Raw genomic sequence first — 20,266 nt, forward strand, 5'->3', positions numbered from 1 at the left:
AGTTGAGACCACAACTCCTACAATAGAAAACATTCTTTCAGGAATTCAGTTCTGAAAGCTCCGTTGGATGTATTCTGGACCAGACTGGATAAAAGAAAGCCCTCCCAAGAAGATCCTCTGCCTGGTACTTAAGGTATCGCTCTGGTTCTTTCTGTCCGAGGGTGAGATTCAGGGCAACTGAGGAGAAGGCAACCCCCTAACTGCACAGCATCTTAGCATCCTGGATGTCACTCTTGGAAATCACAGACCCGTATCAGTACCACCAGATCCTGGTCTCTCAGAGAGAGGAAAAGCCTTGTCAAGGTCACACTCTGAGTTTGTGGCACGCCTGACAAATCTGAAAGGAGCTGAAATCTCCCAACTGCAAGTCCAGGCTCTGTTCCCCACACTCAGTGTCTCAACCTCTGCCCAAACTGGAGGCAAAGATTTTCCTCCTGGGAAGCTCTGAGGTGGGCCAGTGCTAACCTTGGGGACTGGCTTGCAAGGAAGCGACGTTTGTGAAGACCTAACAGAACAATTCGTTGTTGAGTGCTCCACACGCAGAGACAGGTAGTGGAGGGAGTAATGGAAATGACACTGGAGTCAGAAAAATTAGCAGCAGCCGGGTGCTGGCATAGCCTCCTCTCCCCGGGCTTAGGACTTCTGCCTACTTTGGAGAGAAGAGTGATAGAGAGACCCATCCAGCCCTGGGCACATCCCTCCTGACTGATAATGCCTATGGGGACTTGGTGAAAGGAGAGACCAGATCTTCAGGAAAGGCACGTGCATAGCCACCAGCATTCCCACCCCACCCAGACCCTCAGCGTCCCGAAGGCACCAGCCACTCACCTGTTGATGGAACTGACGCTGGGCACTGTGTCATTGTCACACACCCGTTCCGCCAGCAGCCGGTCCCTGATCTCCCAGGCAAACATGGTGGGATTTTGGCGTTTATACTCAGCGATTTTTTCCACCACTTTGGGTGTGGCGACCTTTGGTTTGGATCCTCCAATTACCCCAGGCTTGATGCTCCCTGTCTCATAATACCTACGACCCAAGGAGAAAGGAGCTTAGCCATGAGAAACCAGAAAAATGGACATTGGTAACAAAATAATGGACTACTCTGTCCAGGAAATGCCCAGATCTGTGCTGTCTGGTAAGCAGCCACTAGCTGTGCATGTGGCTTTTGAATGTTTGGAAGGTGATCTGTTTGAATTGACATCTGCTCTAAGCATCAAACACATATCAGGTTTTCAAAAATTAGTACAAAAATAAAGTCACAATCTCAGTAATGTGTTTTCCATGGGTTATATGTTGAAATGATCATCTTTTTAATATACTGGATTAAATAAAGTATACAATTAAAAGTAATTGTACCTGTTACTTTTTCCTTTTCTAATGTACTACTAGAAAACTTTAAACGTCCTACATGGCTTACATTACAGTTCCACTGGATAGCGCTAGTCAGAATGCTCAGCCTTAATTAATTAATTAATTGTCACATTTATCTACCATTTGATAGTTCACAGAAAACTTTCCAGTTGGTTTTCCCATTTGATCCCCACAACACTTCTAAAACACATAATTTTTAATTTCTAAAGTACAACATTCAGTTTTGAATGACTGAATGTGTGCATGATTACACAAACAGGTCTCCATCTACAGACATAAAACAGACACATAGAGGTTACATGGCTTGCCCAGGGTGACCCAAGACCCAGGGCCAAACCAGGACTGTGGCCCAGCTTTCTGAGCTAAAATTTCCCCAGAAAGTTGCTTTGTGCCTTTCTTTCGTCAGCTCTCCCATTCCCTAGCAGACTCACCTGCTTAACTTCTTTTTCCATAAGAGAAAAACAATAACCCTGGCATAAAATTTAAAAGAATGTCAGATTCCAGAATTAACTGGCAATATGAGTTACACATAAGTCAAAACGCAAGCAATCCAAAAAAAAAAAGCACGCACCAACCAACCACAAATCACTGCAGCTCTTCCACGGACCTCCTCTGAGGTAAATCGCTGTTTCTAAGGACATTTCCATGCTATCAGCTCTTCCTCATTAACGCAAATAGGATGTCAGGGTTTTACAGCAAAACCGAAACCAGGGAGAAGAGTGCCATGAAAGATCATTTCCGGGGAAAAAAATTACTTGGTTCCTTTTCTGAATCTGAGCCTTCACTGGATGTCTCTCTCAACATTTACAGAGGAATTTTTGACTTCCTCTTGAAAAGGAGATTATCTTGTAGTTGGAAAAAAAATATTTTTAATAAAAAACACATTTTAGAGATAACTGAAAAAATTTAAATCTAGCAAGAGTTTACAATAGGTAAGCAAAGGTAGGTCTATGATGGGTAGGAAAGATAACACAGGACAATGACTGGTTACATTGAAAGAGATGCTGAAATTCACAGCTTGGCTAAGACTGGTTAGGGCCAAGTTACTGAATATTCTAGAAACAGAAGAAACAATTTGGAAACAGTGATACGGATGCACAAATTTTATTTTTCATTGAGAAGACTGTCATGAACTAATTTGTGGACCATAAAGCAAAACTCAATCTGTGCTCCCTCTTTCTATAATTGCTGAAAGTCTGCTATTAGTCACAAACAGGTTTTTAGAAATATCCAAGAAAATACTTTTTTTGCCAGAAGTCTGAAAAGTATCTAAATCAAAGCACACAGCAATCTTGGCAGATTCAGCAGATCCTTTTAATTTTATAACAGAAAATGATCTGTTACTATAACACAGCATCTCATTATTTAGGCGCAGTGCCTTAGAGTTTACAGTCTTCCTTGAATTATCTTGATTCTCACACCAGTCCTGAGAGGCCAGCAAGATTTTATGTAATCAAAGGGAAAACCAATGATCAGAAGATTAAATCCTTGTCTAACCCCCTTTTGGAACTTAGAAACAGTCCCAGGCTTTCAAACCTGACTCTGAATCCAGTGCTCTTCCCACTAGAACAAGCTGCTGCTTTAGTTGTAAAAATTAATTGACACTAGTACTAATAATAAAGATCCCTTGAAATTACAGACAGCTCTACTGTTTACCAGGCATTTTCATGTGCATCTTGTCACTTATTCACTCAATCAATAGTCGCAGAGGGTCTGTTAGGACAGACACTGTCTTGGGATGGGGGTTCAGACACATAGAACACCCTGTGCTCAAAATATGTTAGCCCAGTGGGACTGCAAAATTCATGCAGAAACTCTGAGAGGGTGGCAAGATGAAGCTCTCACCACCCCCAGTACTCGCCCTGCTTGCATGGCTGGGGGTGGCAGTGCCCGGGACTTTCCATCCCATTTGAGCACTGCCAACCGTACCAGTCTATGGTCCTGACACAGGAGGTCTCTGTCTTCCTTTTGTCTGACACATAGTCCAGGCACTTAGAAGACAGCCCTGACACTCCAGAAATCCCCAGCTGGCAACTGTGTCAAGTGAGGATTCTGACCACCCTTTCATCTCAATAACCACCCTTTCACCTCAGCAAAACAGCCAAGCAGGACTTATACACGACAAGATGAACAATAGCCACTAACCCACAGTGTGGTTTGGTGCAAGGAGCATTAGTTTGAGAGTATAGAGGTGTAGATGCCAGTCAGTGGCTCTGATACTAATTCGCAGTGTGACCCGGATCAACTCACTTAGCCTCTCTGGACCTCAGTTATCCCATTTGTATAATAAGGGGAGGATGTCTGCCTGGCCTGCCTTGCAGTGCTGTCATGAAGACAGAAATGCAGAGTGGTTAAGGAAAAGCTTTGCAAAACAGAAAGAGCATGTGTTGTGGATTAAAATCCTCTGAGTGTTTATTACTATGTAACATACCACCCAGTTCCAAATGGCATGAACCTCCCAGCCAGGCTTCAGTGAAAGAAGACAACAGCCCAGCTTTCTGGATGGATTTAAATGGGTCTCACATGCCACTGGGCTCTCCCTCTTGAGCCCCTCCGGAGCCTTGAGCTCTGTGGACTGAATGCCACACTCCTGGCAGACCGCCACCTTCCTGAGATGACTTGGACTGCCCCAGGGACCCTGCCTGCCTTGCCACGCAGCCTCTGAAAACCACGGCCACCACACACCACACGCTCTCCACAATCTGTCACCCCTTGTGTGCCCATCAAATTCTTCAGTGACCGAAAAATTTAAAAAAAATCAGTGGATGGAACAAGCCCAGTTCAGAAATTCCCAGTCACACTGTTTTAGGGCTGAACTTGTTTCTTAAAAGGCAGTTCTAATTAGAGTGACATTTTGTCCACTGTGGTTCTTAGTTATGAAAATAATGAGCTATGAAATTCCAATTTATTGTTGACAACTTAAACGGCCAGGCACCGGAGCGACGCATAACTTCCGAGTGCCACTCTACCTAGTGACAAATCTATTCCGGGCCGCGGGAGGCTGCCGGCTGGGCCTGGGAGGGTCCCTGTGTCCTTCAGTCCCCCAAGGAAGATGTGGAGGGCTCCTGGGCACCAGAACATGAGGACCCGGCATCTGGAGGTCCCCTCTGAGAAGGGCTCAGCATTTTGCTCTGAGAAGATTCCAAATAGCAAGCAAAATGTCGGCTCAGCAAAGACATCTCAGCAAAAACAAAGGAAGGGCCTCCTTTCTCTCTCTCTCCACCTCCGTACAATGAGAAGGCTTCCCAGGAAGACATCGAAGATCCCTCGGCCCTCCAAGTCTGATGCTGAAATGATCTGAGATACCGTTCTCCTTTCTCTTTCTATCTTGTCTTTACTTCTCTTTGTTTCTCTCTTTTTGAATCAATCCATTTCTTTTCTGTTTCTTTTCTTTCTCTTTTCTCTATCTCCCTCTCCTCTAGTTTTTTCTTTTTTCTTTGCATTTTCATTCTCATCCTGTTACCTAAAATCACTTTCTAACAAGAATACCATGCACACAGCCTCCATGGCTGGGACAAACTGGTATAGTTGGGAGCATGAGGAATAAACAGGGGGATATGGTCTCTAAAGGTGCTGCCAGACCCCTGGCCCTGAAACTTCTCTTGGTCTCCAGCAAGTCTTCTCAAGTTTAAAAACTGTTATTCCCTCCATCCGAGAGAATGTCTTAAATTCCAGCAGGTGGGAAAGAGTAAGCAGAAAGTCACAATGGCACTGACATGCTTCAAAATATTTATTTTCCACTCAGCCATCTGTTCTCAAACTAACACAAGCTACAGGCCAAAGGCTGTTTTCTGACCTGCAAGAGAAATCCTGAGAGAGTACTGACAGCTAAACCCAAGAATGTTCCTGACTGCCAGGGGAGACCTATAACAACTTCACTTGCCTGGAAACATACTTGCGACTTTGGTTTTGGGGTGCAGCGAGATGCAGATGGTCTCAGAATTCTTAAGGCCTCTTCCCAGCCTGAGTGCTGATTGGCTGGAAGCATCTGAGTCACTCATTTTGCCCTCTACAATTTGTCTCCTCATATCAAAACAAGCTTTCTTGGACCATCTCACCCAAGAAAATAAACAGGCACGTTAAGAGGCTACAGAGCCCTCTGGGAGAATTGGCATTGTTGGTATTTTTCTTGCAGCAAATTGCAGGGTCAAGTGGCAACTTTCAACTGTCTAATTTGAGAGTTGGTGTTTGTTTGTTTGTTTTCTTTCTAATTTCATATATATTTAGGATGCCTGTCACTATGAAGGAAACAAAACATATAGAAGGAAAACTCTGCAGCCCAAAATAATGAGCTAGATGATAACCCAGAACTGAAAATGACAGCTGACTTTTAAAAATGGAATGTGCTTTTTGAAAACATTAAAATGAAACATTGAAGTCTGGTTATGTGATTTTATAACTTGTGGATTTTCCATCCAGCCCTGCTCAGGCACCAAATATAGATAGGGGAATTCCCAAGAACCTCTTATTCCTGGATTCTTAGGAATAATTCAGCAGGCTTTCAGAAAACATGTTACCCCTTCTAACTGAGACATCCCATTCTGCAACAAAGGCTTCCTGGGGTAACTTTGAATTGAATGGCCTCAGAAGGGCTCTGCAAAGTCCAAAGTACTGTGCATGTGGAAGAAGCGCCACCAGGATTCTCACTATGACACTGCCACATTGGACAGCTGCTGGGTCGTGTTTTAGGTTATTATTTGAAAAATCAAGGGAAGCCTGAAGCTCCTGCCTTTACCTGCCAAGAATTTTGCTGACACAACCATGGCTGACTCGAAGCTGCCTGGAGATGTCACAGGGCCTGACGCCTTGATGAGCAAGTTCCACTATCCTTTGGCGGACTACATCCGGGAGTGGCCGTCCATTCACAAAAACCCCCCCAAGCTGATTCACTCCTCCATGTCCTGAAACAGATCAGAAATAAAAGGCAAGGGAAAGGGTGGTTAGAACCAGTCACGAAGGAAAAGAAGTGCCGCTTTGAGGACCCACAGTCCCTCTGATCAGAAATGGCAGCGGGCTGGCTATCTTGAGCCTGGGGTCTGATCGCACAGGCTACATGAATACCTCAGATTGCTTTTTGAAATTAACCTTAGCCTTTGTCCTTCTTCAGCCAGTCAGTTGGGCTATTGATGGTAAGCATCCTCATACTGTGTTTTGTTTAGTTGCTAGTATTTTCTTTGTAATTTTTTTAAACAATGGAATATATGAAGACCTCAATCTGTACTTGGGACAGAACTTATTATATACACGATGCTGAGGTCTAAGATAGATCCTAGGGAGAAAATACATTTAAAAATACATAAAATGTAAAGAGATTTTAAAAAAATGAAACTCTTTCCCTTTTAACAGATATCTCCAAAAGTGAAAAGGATTACTTTAATAAATCTAGATCTTGGGGACAGGGGAACGTTTTTTAAATCAGCAATCTGATTCAAGAGCTAAGGATTGAAAAAAAAATTTTTTTTAATAGTTTTGCAGATTGCCGAGACAAAACCAAACCACTGCCTTGATAAAAATCCTTTCTTTAAGAAGGTGAGGCTCATACCTCAATCAAGATGGCAAAAAAAATTTAAAAAGTGAGGCTGACACGCAGACTTGACCACTGTACCCTCTCAAAGCACATAAAAGAAATAGGTCAAAGGATCACATTTCACTCTACTGCATCAGAATTTGTTATAAAGAAGTTTCCCTGGAATTTTTGGAGTGTTTTGCAATTGGCAAGCAGCTTTATGTTGGTTTAGGGAAAATAAAGAAGCCAGAGGAGGCTTCTGAGTCCCAGGTTGTACAAGGGTTCTGGGATGGACTTTAAGTAAAAAGAGTCTGGGAAAGTATCTCCTCCACCCAATAAGCTCCATTCTCATAAAAACATCAAGGTTCATCTGGATGGAAACAGAGATGCAAGTAAATTAAAAGCCAAACCAGTAAACACAGAGTGATCCAGTGTAGCAACATCATCGACCTTGTAGCTGTTAATCAGCCACTAACTGACATCATTGAGGACTGTCAAAAGCCAGAAGCCAAGTCCAAGACTTTCCAATGCTGCTGACAGCTCAGAGACCAAGGAAGAGGAAATCTTCTCCTAACCTGGGACTTTGCAGGGACTGGGTTGTACCAGGGAAGCCAGGGCATCGTAGAGGTTGCACACACACACACACACACACACACACTCACGCACGCACAAATAATACTCCAACTCTAAAACATAAAATAGCCACCTCATCTCAGCTATTCCCCAGCACTGAACTACTATCCAGGTTCATGAACAATATCTGAAATAGAGGAGAAAACTACCCATAACATAACCTATTTCCTAAAAACTGCCAAAGCTATTCACTGAATTTTCTCATCAGAGTCCAAATTGAATATTTCCCTAAATTTTCAAACTCAGGCTGATTTCATGGCGGAAAAAAATTTTTTTATAGATAACAGTACTTAATTCGAGTTCTAAGCTGAATTTCTCTCTGATTTTCAAAATGAGCTTTAATCAGTTTAGATTGTTCTAAAACACTCCAGACATAAGAAAAAGGGAAACCATCCTGAACAGAATTTTACAGTAAGGAACACAACTGCATAGTTCACCTAAAACAGAAAGACTACAGCCACCCTTGGTCAAGGGTCTTAAGAAAGCTTTGTTCTGGGGTTGGGAGCACCTAATAAAAAAGGGTTGTATGGATCTTTCAATAACAGGCTGGATTTAAGAGGCAAGTAAATTAAAAACTGAGAGGACAAAAAGAAAGCTAAAAGCACCTAGCACACTTTTGAGACAATCTATTAGTCCAGGCACCGGGGCCATCTGCAATGGCTTGTTCCCTATACTACTGGCAATTTAAATTTTCTGCCCAAAACACGGTAGCAATCTTTGGAGGATTTAAATTCCAAAAACAGCCCTGCAGGACATTTGTGATCTTTGGAGACCATTTGTATTATGGGGAAAAACCCAAGGGTGAGACACTCTAGGTGATAGCAAGTCCCCACACCCTCTAGTCTTGACCACAAAGGCCAGGCTACCAATGCTCTTGTAGAGCCTGATCCTCGTATTCACAGCTGACACTAGACCCAGGATGACCTGGAGATCCCCTGCATCCCTCAGCTTCCTGGAAAGGCTCCCAAAAACTCTTGGTCCTCTCTGCCACTGAGAGAACATGTCAAGGGGGGTGGGTTGGTAAATTAAAAGTGTCATCTGAGTAGGCAATGTCTCTTACTTACCCCAAGATTGGAAAGAATCAAAACCAGAAACCCAAGAGAAGGGAGGCAAGAGGATGGAGAAAGAAACCAGAAAAAGTGGTGTGAGGGCAAGTGTACAAAGAGCAGAGACTCAATGAGATGAGACAGCAAGGAGAGTGCCTGGAAGGGAAGCTCAGGTTAGAAATGATGAGAGGGAGAAAAAGGGATGGATTGGCCGGAAAGGGGCAAAGAGGGGGTGGGAGGAAGGTGAAGGTAGTGTATACAGTGGGAGGCAAGATGAGAGAAGAGAAAAATGGAGGTAGCCCAACAAGGCGGTATTTGGAAGAAAAAGGGACATCTGCGGAGGGGGGACCTTTGTTTTCTGGGACCCCAGCTCCCACCCTGCACTTCCTCAGAGAAGCCAAGTCCCAGCCTCTACTTCCGACAGACTGGAGTACAGTGAGGGTTCATCATGTGGGAGGTGCTGGAGGGAGACACAGACTCAGCTACACTTTTCAGGATCGAGTAGAATTTTCAGAAAGACACCGACTGACACAGAGACAGATGCAATAAATCAAGGCAAAGACCAGGAAACTGAGGCGCAGATACAAGAGAATCACAGCCCCGCCCCTACAGGGCACATAGAGCAGGGGTTGCAGGAGGGGAGGGCAGGGGGGAAGGGATGAATACCAGATGCCCTTGGGACTTTTGTGGCTCTGGTCTGGAAGGAGCTGGCCTCCACAGATGCTCCTCAGGCCCTGATAAGAACATGCTACCCACCAGGGTCCCCCCGTCCACACCCGCAATGACCATGTCTGGGCCTAGGGTCTTGGGGAAAGGGTCTGTGCTGACTCAATGGTAGATTGAACTCCAGGATCCACAGGGTCATTGACATTCCTCCTATTAGTATCAGAAAGGATGATTAAGGGTACACACAAACATGCAAACAGGAACACAGGGAAGGGCAGAGATGAAATCTTACTGACTCTCGAACTGATAGGTGCTGGCACACATGGGCAGCAGGGCCATGGATACAGACATAGTTAAATTAGACAGACAGTGCCTTGCACTTATATGTAGCCATCCAAGTGGCCACTGCCTACTCTCTGGAATCTGAGTCCCTCTCTTTCCCTTTTGTGAATCCTCAAAAGACTGCCTCCAGCACTGTCCCTGGGAATTTCCTGTCAGTACTTTTGTCTCTCTGACCTCAGTATCTTTCTCTGTAAAATGGATGTAGCTGAAAGTTTAGAAGACAGTTGGTTAGGAGACTGGCTATAAAAGTGCTTTGTAACTGGTAACCATAGCTGGGGGTGGGGACAAAAAAACTCAGAAGCCCACACCCTGGCAGTGCCTGCCCCTCCCCCTAAACCAGCTATCCACAGAAGCCACCCAGCTTCAGTGGGTGAGAGGGGATAGGAGTTGGGGTGGTAAGAAACTGACCAGAGTCAGGAAGAAAGACAAGTAGGTCTGAGCCCCTACTTACCGGGCAACCTCTCAGGATCTACTATGCACCCCCCAACTCAAGCTAAAAAAAAACTGGGGCTCCAAAGTGGAGCCTATATTATGGAAACAAATAGCTTTGGATATCAGGACCAAGGGCACTTCCAGAGAAGACAGCTCTGGAAGCTAGGCGGGCTGGGGCCCAGCCCCCACCGTGCTGCAGGGAAAATTGAAAATGGGAGGAGGGAGCACTTCCGAAGGAATGGGCAGATGAGAGCCCTGAGGAGGAGGGATAGAGAGGGGCATTAGTGGTTGGCTAACCCACACCTGGAAGAGGCTACCTTCTTCACCCCCATGCACGGCCTTGAGACCACCAGGTCTTGATGCTATCTGTCCGAGCGCCTGGGCACAACCTCTGGGCAGCCAGGCTCTGTGCAGAAGGGGAGAGTGGATTCCCACAGGCAAGGATAGAAGCGCAAGAGCAGCCCTCCCCATTTTGTCCTCAAATCGCTCCTTGACCGAGCTAAGGGCATGGTCACCTCTCAGAGTATTGACAGAAACTCCTTTGCTTTTCTGGCTCAGTCTGCGAGATCAGAGCTTCCCCAGAGCCAGGCTAAGTCTGTACAGGAGACGGCTGCTGGGGGCGCTGGGGTCACCACGGACTGGAAACCGTTTTGGCATAGGCCCCAAACGGTGAGGACTCATTCAGGCTGGGATCCGAGCTAGCGGCTTCTCTTCGAAAATCTCCCCACGGCTTTGGTGGATGACCTCGGACTCGGGAAATTGGACACAAAGAGAAACTGACTTGCCCGCAGCCAGTCCCCACAGCCTAGATCAGCATTTCGCTGCCTACCAGGCCATTCGGCCTCCGGGGCAGGAACGGACATCTTCACCCGGGGAAGCTCGCCTTCTCTCCAGCCGGGTCTCGCCTGCCTTTGTTAAATAGGGGACCTAAGGCTAGGTAAGCAGGATCCTGCGCTGTCTGAAGGCTCCCGGCGCGGAAGCAACTCCCTGACCTGCGGCCCGTGGGGGCCGGAGCTGGGCACCCGGCTGAATGCTGCTGAAGCCTGGCGCCTTGCTCCCAGCTCCGCAGCAGCTCTGAAGGAAAATACGATTCGTTCCACTTGGAATTTCCTCGAAATCTCCGAATCTAATCCGGCTTTAACTCACCGTGAGAGGAGAGCTCATCTCACAGGAGGCTGTGCTAATGGGTGAACTGCAGATCCCGACGGGTCAGGCAGTCGGCTGGCCTCGCCTGCGCCCAAAATGACCCTTCCCCGTCTCCTACATACGCGGTGTCTTTCAGAAGACGAGGGCTCCTGAATGGTGACTAATTGGCTTCTTCTTCTATTTTGTTTTGTTTTTTGTTTTTAAGGGAGAAGCCATCATGAGGCAAGCGTCCTGCACAGAAGGACTTGATAGCGTCTTTAAGGGTCTCTGTATGAACTGGAAGCTTCTAAGCAGAAGCTCAGCTCAGGGTCCGCTACTTCGTTGATTTTTCAAATCCCACTCCTCAACTCCAGAATGCCTTTGGAGCTCTGGACCTGGTGTTCTCGCTTAGCTCGCAGCCTCTTTCTCCAGACTTACAAGCCCAGAGGCACTGCTGGGGCCCCACTTTCCCTCCAAGCCCCAGTCTTTATCAGCCCTATGGGTGAAAAAGGCGCCATCGGGTTTAGGGTGTGGGGAGCTGAGACTCAGACTGACCTCTCCCTACAACTTCATGCTCTCCAACTGGCCCGGCCCAAAGCTCTCTCCAGGTCTGAGTCCCGATTCTCCCGGCACACTGCGATGTTGCTGCCAGAGCCCCGGAAAAATTGCAGCTGGCTGCGTACACTACCGGTTGCTGGAGGCGGGATTCCCGGTGCCAGGTGCTCCTGGCCGGGTCGACCAGGCGCTTTGCTCCACATCCCCTGCATGGGAGCCCTGCACTTTGCAAACTTGACAGCGCGGCCTCAGAAGTCCTGGGTCCTCCCATCCTTAGCACCTGCCCCGCGGTCTGGAACCACCAACCCCATCCCGGCGGGAGAGTGAGAGAAGCGAGCTCGCCGCCTACTTACTATGCATGGATGCAAACGGGTCGTGCTTACAGTGTATTTCCATCGGGGCGCTCCAGACTGCAGGCCGGCCCACGCTGCCGCCTCCCGGCGCCAAGGGGCTGCCCAGCGAGGCTACGGAGCCGCGCCGCCAGGCCGGGAACTGTGCGAGCTGGGTTCAGAAAACACTGCTGGAGCCTCGGGGCCTCTCTCAGAGCCGCTCTGCTGGAGATCGCCGAGAGCTGCGCCTAGAGGCGGGAAACGGCGCTAGTGCAGTCCGGCCCGGAGCTGTGCACCCAACTCCCGGTGGCTTCCCTCCCGGGCTGGCTCAGGCGGCGGCTCCGCACCCGGCCCGGGGTAGCTACGACTAAGGCACCCGCAGCTTCGGGGGCATAGTTCAGGGGCCCGCCTCCGGGACCGCCTGGAGCCCCCCCGCCCGGCCGCCGGAAGGAGCGGCTCTAAGGAGGCCTGTGGGACAAACAGCCCTTGACTTCACTCGGTGGGCAGCGAGGCCCGCGGGCGGCCAGGCTGGTTCCGCGGCTTCGCTGCCTCTGGAGTCTCTCCTCGATCCCTCTGTCTCCACTGGATCCTCTCTCTCTCTGCTGCGTTGAGTTCTGGGCTCGGACGTGCCGCTTCAGCTTCTTTCCTCTCGGCTCTCCGACGTCTCGGACGAAGTTGCAAAGAACTTCCTCTCTGGCGGCGCTGGGGTCCGGGCGGGTTCTGAGACGCTTACGCCACTGACGTTGGGGCCAAGACTCCGGAGTCCCCGGGAGCCTGCAGCCCTCACACCCTGGGACCCAACGCTTTCAAAGTTCCCGCGGGACCCGCTGCTCCCTCATCGCCGGGACCACGAATGGGGACAACAGCGACAGTCTCCTCCTCGTCGGAGTATTTGTCTCGCACCCACCAACTCTTCGAGCTTCCGCCGCTTTCTCTTGGGGGTGGGGGGTGGGGGTGGTCTGGTTCGAATATCTTTCAGTTGCCTCTTCCGGGACGGCCGCCGCGCCTACCCCAGGCGTAGAGCGAGGGACAGAGAAGAGACCGAAAGGTCCCCTAGACCAAAGCCGCCGGGACTGCCGGTGCTGAGATGCAGCCTCTGTCGGCTTTGACTGCCAGCGCAGCTACCACCACCGCCGCCTTCGGCGCTAGCCCTCCGCCTGCTCGGCGCGCAGAGTGCGCCACCGCGCCGCCCCGGAGCCGCTTTCAGGACCCGCTGCGTGTGGACAGCGCCGCCCGGGGCTCAGCCTCCCTCCGGGCGGGGGCGGGGCGGAGGCTAATCTGCCAATCACGCTTCATCAAACCAATCAGAGCAGTGGCAGCCGGCTCTGAACCGAGACACCACCCTATTGGCTGAGCAACCGGCGGGCTCCGCCTGATTAGCCGATACCTGGGCAATGGGAGAGAATGGAGGGCGGGGCCCAGGCGGCGGCGCCACGTTCATTGACAAACGCGCGGGGCTAAGGCCTAGCGGAGTGCAAATTGGGGGAAGGGGACGCGGATCCACACAGCTCCAGGAGAGTCCCGCAGCAGATCCGGCGGGAGCCTGACCTCCCAGCCGCAGCATTGGGACCCTAAAATGCCCCGACGGATTGAGGGCAGCCTAGGCGAGGATGGCGGGTGGGGAGTGTGAATGGGGAAACAGTCTCCAGAAAACACGCGTGTGCACACACACACACACACACATACACACAACGGATGTTGGAGGAAAACAAGAAGCTCAGTAAAGATCCAACTTTCAATCTAAGCACCATCAGACTTGCAATGGAAACGTAGCTTGTGCACATCTGCTCCGTTCTGACCTCAGTTTGCTCGTCTGTAAAATAGGAGAGTTGTCCTACCTAGTTTTTATAGAAGGCTCTCCTCCCAGTGGAAATATTTCATAATTTTATCAAGCGCCAACTAAGCTGCCGTTGCTACCTCTTCGTCTACCCTCCTCCCCTGCTCTAACTAAAGAACTCTCAATTCTGAGCTAACCATAGACAGAGACATGAGGTTGGGGGAACATCTCACAATCCTTTAAAGTTAGTAACCAGGATGCTCCTTTGCGGGGGGTGGGGGGTGTCCATCTGAGGCTTTGGACAAGGTTGTCCAAGCACTGAGCCCCGAGTCCCTCTTTCCAGCCTCAGACAGGAGTTGCCAGATGCTTTGGGGGCTAATGATGCGACCAGCTGAAGACTTCTGTCTGCACAGGCAAGTCTGCCTCCGCAGCAAGACCTGAATAAACCCTGTCCCGTCCAGTGCTAATGAGAGTCTCTGAAGCGGTTGTGTGGGCGAATAGGCGTATTCAGTCTGCAAGGGCCATGCAGAGGCGCGCTAAGCGTGTTATTAACGCTGTAGCTTTCAGTTGTCGAGAAAACCCGACTTTTCCTTTCCAGGGGAAGTGCTTGTCGTTTTTAAGACAAAAATGGGTGGGTTTCTAGCAGACCTTTTTTTGGTCCAGAAAGGCAAGGTTTTTGACCAGCAAGAATCAGTTTCCCAGGAGTGTGAGGCCCTGGGACCACAGGCAAAAGAACTGGACTTTGAAATGGAAGCATGTGATAGCCATTCTTCGCCTGGGTGGCAACAGTTCTGTGCGTGCCTACGTTTGCTGGCACCCAGGACAGGAAGAGTAACTGAAGACTCCCCTTGCCCAACAGTTCGTGGGATTTGATCCAAGACCCACTATTTCAAATTCACAAGTGATGATCTTCTAATATTACACATAAATCCACCGAAACAAGGGCTCTGAGATGTCTGCTCTGGATCTGGACTTGTAAGGAAGACAGAGCACCAGTTGACCCTGGGAGGACTCCCAGGACATTCTTTACTTCAGTTACCCTTCTTTCTACCTCTGTCCAATTTCTCACACTCAGAACCAGATCAGCCCTCAGAACCACCTTCTGTTCCTGCCCCAGATCCAGCTGCTCCTGAAGGGTAGATAAGTTTCCAGCAGTGACACTGTCCCCAACCCCTCCAGGGCACAGCTGCAGAAAACAGACCCAGGAAATCCTCTGGGGGCCCAGGAGGCTGCTGTAGGCACTGGGGTGGGGCAACATTATCTCTTCTTTGTCTGGAACCCTGCCTGTCCTGATCTTCCACCACACCCTCCTTGCCTAGGAGCTGGAAGATCGAAACTACGCAGAGGAACCAGGATTGAGTTAGAGTTCCCCCGTTCACTCCACCCAGTGGCGCTTGATGGATCAAAAGTGGACTAAGAATTCAAAACGGCAGTTCTGCCCTCCCATCGGAGAGGCGGGAGTATGGGAACTCCCTGAGGGGAAGCAGTCAGAGACACATCCACCTCCAGCTCTACTCTAGTTCAGGCCTAGAAACTCAGATTCTAAAGTCTTACAGCTCAAAGGGCCATGAGGCTATATCTTCCCCATTTTATAGATATGAAACCTGAAGCCAAGACAAGAGGCTACTTGTCCAAGGTCACATAGCATGTCCGGGATAGAGGAAAGGCTGCGAACCAGAAACCTCTTTCTCAGAAGGGTTTCTCCAGAGCCACTCTTGGCATGTGGAGAGTTGCTGTTGTTTTTATTTTGGTGTGTGTGGGGCGGGGGGCGGTGGAGGAGAAGGGAACCCAGATAGGATATGTCAATACAACCCAGTTTTCCTTCTGATACCAGTGCAGCTTGGACCGAATCTCCCCTCAAAGCACTGCCAGGGTTGAATAGAACCATATATTAATATATTACTCAAACAGGAATGGGTCAGATTTCCATTTTGCACAGAAGGCTTTTGGGCTTCTGGGCGGTGTTGGGCAACCTAACCTGGGCTGCAACAGCAGCCCACTTTCCACCTTGCGGTGCACAGCGGGGAGGGCGTGTACCTCCGGATAGGAGATTATTCACAGCTGCCTGAGTGGGCCGGCCTCCCCGATCTTCTAACACCAAGAGGCACCATCAGATATCCTGGCCACCTAAACCAGCCTTATAGTCCACCAAATGGTGGCCCAGAAAAGTTACTTTACTATCCTGGGATAATACAGCAATTCCTTGACCAGCCCAGCACCGCTCCTTAGTCCTGCCTCCAAAAGCTTTCCCAGCTCACAAGTCTGGGTCTAGGAGACACAGGTTATCAGGGAGCTGGTCTCCAAGCTGCTGTGCTGAATGCGGTAGGGCATTGCTGTATGCAACAGCCTTGTGGTTTCATTCCCCAGGCACGACTTAGGGCCAGGCCCTATACTAAGGGAAGGAGGCAGGAGACTGGGAAAGGAAAACTTCCAGAAAGAAATTTAATTTGTGTAAATCGAATCGCCTTTGAAAGTTTTGCTATTGAAAGAAAGCCCATTCAGAAAAATGTTTGAGAAGCCACCTTCAGAGGAACATCCACCTCAGTCTCCATACACAAACCTGACTGTACCTGGGACACGCTTCCTCCCGGCCTCTCTTCTGCTTTCTCCTGGGCCTGCCCCTCCTGCACCCAGCTGTGCCTGTGGGTTGGGGCTGCTATAGCACTCACTGGGCCTAAGATTGACTCCTGCAGCCCAAGTCCAGCCCATCTCCCTGTTCCTGCTTTGGGTAAAGCAAGGCCTACAGAGCTCAGATTGGTTGCTCAATTCCTGAAAGCCAGAGATGCCTGAGCATTGCTATCCTAACTTGGTGGGTCCCTTCTAATCCTCATTTTAAAAGCATCAAAGAGAGAAAGCAACTGACCCTAAGTTACACAGCAATTCGGGTCAGAGCCATTTCCTGCATGATTCCTTTCTCCTGAATCAGAGGTCTACTCTGCTTGGCCCAAGTCTGTTTGTAAGAATGGTTGAAGTGGGAGGAAAAGGGGAGAATTTAACCATATTTTTCAAAAACTGTAAAATGCCTCTATCAGGTTTTGTTATTACCACCACACCTCAAAGGCCAAGAACTCTGGGACTACCTTTATTTATCCCAAAGGTGCTTCCTGCTTTTCCTAGGGCTCAGCTTCCTCGTGTGTCTGAAAAGAATCCCTGAGATGAGACCTTTCAAAGTTCTGAAAGATGAAGATCCATGGGTAGAGGGTATTAATCCCACCAGGCTCATTCCAGAACTAGGGGAATTGATGCCAAGGTCCATGAATGCAGTGTTCAGCCTACCCTGCTCTCCCTGGCCTTGGGACTCCTTAACCCCCACCTCAGCTAACTTGCCTAATTGTCATTTTTCTCCATGCGGGGGTGGGGGGCACGTGGGGCTCTATTGCCTTTTCAAGCAAGAATAAGAGGTTTAAGGGCGGAAGAATTACCTTCCAGTCCTACTCCTTCCATACTTCCTTCTGTGTGATCTCAAATAAGTCCCTGCCCCTTTCTGGACCTCAGTTTTCCCTTTTTTGGTACCACAAGGAAGAGGCTAGACAAGAATATGCCTAAGTGGCTCCTTGTTCAGGTAGGATCTCACCAGATCTTGGACTTAAGCTAGAAGACCAGATATGCCTTCCCCATCATTCAGATGGGGAAAGTGAGGTTAAGTGAAGACATGGAATACAGTTCTGAAGGATACTGAACTGTATTCAAGGACCCATCAAGGGACCCATAAAAAGCCTTGGAGTTGTGAGGAGGAGACACCCAAGCAAAAATCCCCAAACTAGACTTGGAGACCCTCAACCTGGGCAGTTTCTCAGCTCTCTTTTATTCCCCAGCCGTGTTGCGGGCTGGAACAGACAGGCACAAGTGTAGTGTTACCTGAGATATCATCCTTTCCCAGGTAGGGCCCTCAACCAACAGAAAGGTGAAGAGGGGCGTGGCTCTCCAGATTTTTAAACTGGCCAGGCCTGCGGTCCCCAGCCCCACCCAGGCCTGTCTTGAAGAGGAAGGAAATGCTTTATTGATTAAATGATTATTCAGGCGATTGAACTAATCAAAGAGCCCATCGACCGCCATGAATTACAGTCTTTGTAGACAGCTTGTCTAGAGAGGCAGCCAGGCCAGCCACGCAGACCCTCTCGAGCACCCTCTCAGGCTTTTGACCCACTCCCAACGCATGCACACCCCCTAGTCCCCAGTGCAGATGCTTCTGGAGTCTCACCTACTAAGGGAGTAGTGGGGAGAGTGGGGGTGGAGCAAAGGGGGTTTCCAGGTTCCCTTTCCTGTGCCGTCACCCTGGGGAACCTTCTTCATTTCCCTGCCTCTTAGATTTCTGCCCTCACTTCTCTTCAGTCATGATTTTGGAAACACATATGAGCCTAGGGAATTGTCCTGGGTTTCCAGATACAAGTTCACCCCCCACCTCCCTCCTTTTTGACCCGTACTTAGGGAAGGTGGAGGTAGAGACTCGCAGAAGCACAAGGATATGGGGAATGGAGTTCTGTCAGGGCCAGAAGTGTGTTTGGATGGGGGTTAGCACTTTTGGCCTAATGAGTGAAAGAGGCACCCATACCTGGCTTTTACCTCAGGGCAGACAGAAGCTTCCTGCAGCCTGCCACCTCCTCTCCGACATAAACACCCACCGCTACCCACTGCCTGGAACTGTGGGAGGCACACCAGGCTCTGTGCTAGAAAGGCCTGCCTGTGCGTATACAGGTTCAGAGCTGGATGCCCCAGTTAGACACACAGGTCCACCTACTTTCACTCTCTTCCTGGCACCCACAAGATAAAACTTGAGCATACGTGTGCGCGTGGGCACGCGCGCGCACACACACACCCCAGTGTCAGAGGCTCATCTAGGTAAGAGTTAAGGCAGACTGGGGATCCCTAGAAAAGTCACAACTAGCTTATAGGTAGGCGAGGTAGGCTGCCTCCTCTCGCCTGCCAGGGTTGTGCCTGCAACAGAAGACCCTTTTGTATAAATGGTAGGCTCAACAGTACCTAAAGAGTGAAGCAGTGTATACCACACACTGAATGGCTGCACGCCTCTACTCCTGTTCTTGCAACAGAACGGAACCTGAGCCTGACTGATGGCAGGCTTGGTACAACAGACCCCCACAGGTTCCAGACCTATCTTTGTGTCTAGAGGCAGGCACTTTGGTATACACTGGTATATGCCCAGTGAACAGCAGCTGACATCCAAAAATGGAGGGGTCAGTGTAACCATCTTATTCTCACTTCCAGAATCACTTGAATTGTGACAGGTGAACACAGACCCTTAAAGGAGTAGATGTACAGACACTCATTAAAATTTTACACATATATAGCCACGCATACACATACATTTTGGATACTCAAAAGAACAGTACCCAGAAACAGCAACTTATAAACAAATACTAACAGATTCATGAATATAAATACACACACACATGCACATAGATTCTTCAACACACACACTTCCTCTACATACATATATATGTACATAAACATATATATATAAAGGGACACACAAATTGTCATTGTCACTCAGGCATATTCTGAGCCCCTATGTAAACACACAGACCCAAACTTTCAGACCCCCAGATAAACATCCACATGAAAATTCAGAAACAGAGAAAAACACACGCAAACTCACAAACACTTGAACTGAATCAGAAGTGTGTGAACAGATTGTTGAAGAGAAACATGCCTCAGACAGACGCGCAGTCAAAATCCTTGCGAAAATGAGGCGCACCCCCTCCCCCAGGGCCGAAGTGTTTGAGGACCAGCGCCCCGCTGGGTCTCTTGAGTTAGCAAGCCTAGAGCGCGTATCGCGGTCCTACCTGTCCTGCCGGTCCGAGGAGTCGGGTAATTTTTCTCTAAATCCATTTTGATTTTTCAGAACTTGATGTAATGGACAGGGAAAAAAAGTTTCCACTTTTTTGTGCTTTTTTTTTTTTTTTTTTTTTTTGGTGTCAGGGGCCGCTCACAGGTCGGAATAATTCAAGCCTTCCGCTCCCCCGCCGAGCTGGGGTAGCTGATCACTGAGCTGAAACTAAACGTTTTAGGTGGAAAAAAAGCGTCCGAAGGCACCGTGAAATGATTAAGGAACTAAAGAGCTTCTCGCCATGTGAGATCATGTCCTGTTCTCGCCAACATCACAAGATGTCCCCAGACACGCCGCGCCCCCAGCGTGCCGCCCCGCACTGCAGGCCCCTAACTGGGAAAGGGTGTCCGCGCTCTTCGGCCCTGCCTGCTCAGCGGGCCGGACGGGGCGGGCCGGGTCGGGCCGGAGCAGTGCAGGAGGCCGGGAGAGCAGCAGTACAGCCGCCGTGCCGCCCTGGACTTTTATAGGGGGTTGGTGGGGGAGGGAAGGAAGGCTTCAGCAGAGCCGGGAGCTAGCCTGCACTCTAACAGCAAGAGGCCGACCACAGGCGAGTCGGGAGCCCTGGCCTCGCGGCCGCAGCTTCTACAAATCTCTGAGGCTGGGTGTCGTGGCCCTCTGTTCGGCGCGCGAGGCCGGTGA

General features: G+C 49.3%; 1 protein-coding gene across 3 annotated transcripts in view; it reads right to left on the minus strand.

Annotated features, from left to right (window-relative positions):
• The window catches only part of PAX5 (paired box 5), a 179,047-nt gene extending 159,340 nt beyond the window's left edge, over positions 1–19,707 (minus strand). Inside the window, exons 1-3 of one of the 3 annotated variants that reach the window (XM_018052180.1) lie at positions 19,584–19,707; positions 6,107–6,272; positions 829–1,026 (exon numbers count right to left, since the gene is read on the minus strand). In XM_018052180.1, the coding sequence (XP_017907669.1) occupies positions 829–1,026; positions 6,107–6,272; positions 19,584–19,629 (410 nt within the window). In that variant the 5' untranslated portion in view covers positions 19,630–19,707. The remainder of the gene's footprint in view (positions 1–828; positions 1,027–6,106; positions 6,273–19,583) is intronic. The other 2 variants (XM_018052181.1, XM_018052183.1) reach the window with 2 other exon arrangements.

The sequence above is a fragment of the Capra hircus genome, chromosome 8, assembly GCF_001704415.2.
Source record: "Capra hircus breed San Clemente chromosome 8, ASM170441v1, whole genome shotgun sequence".
Lineage (NCBI taxonomy): Eukaryota > Metazoa > Chordata > Mammalia > Artiodactyla > Bovidae > Capra > Capra hircus.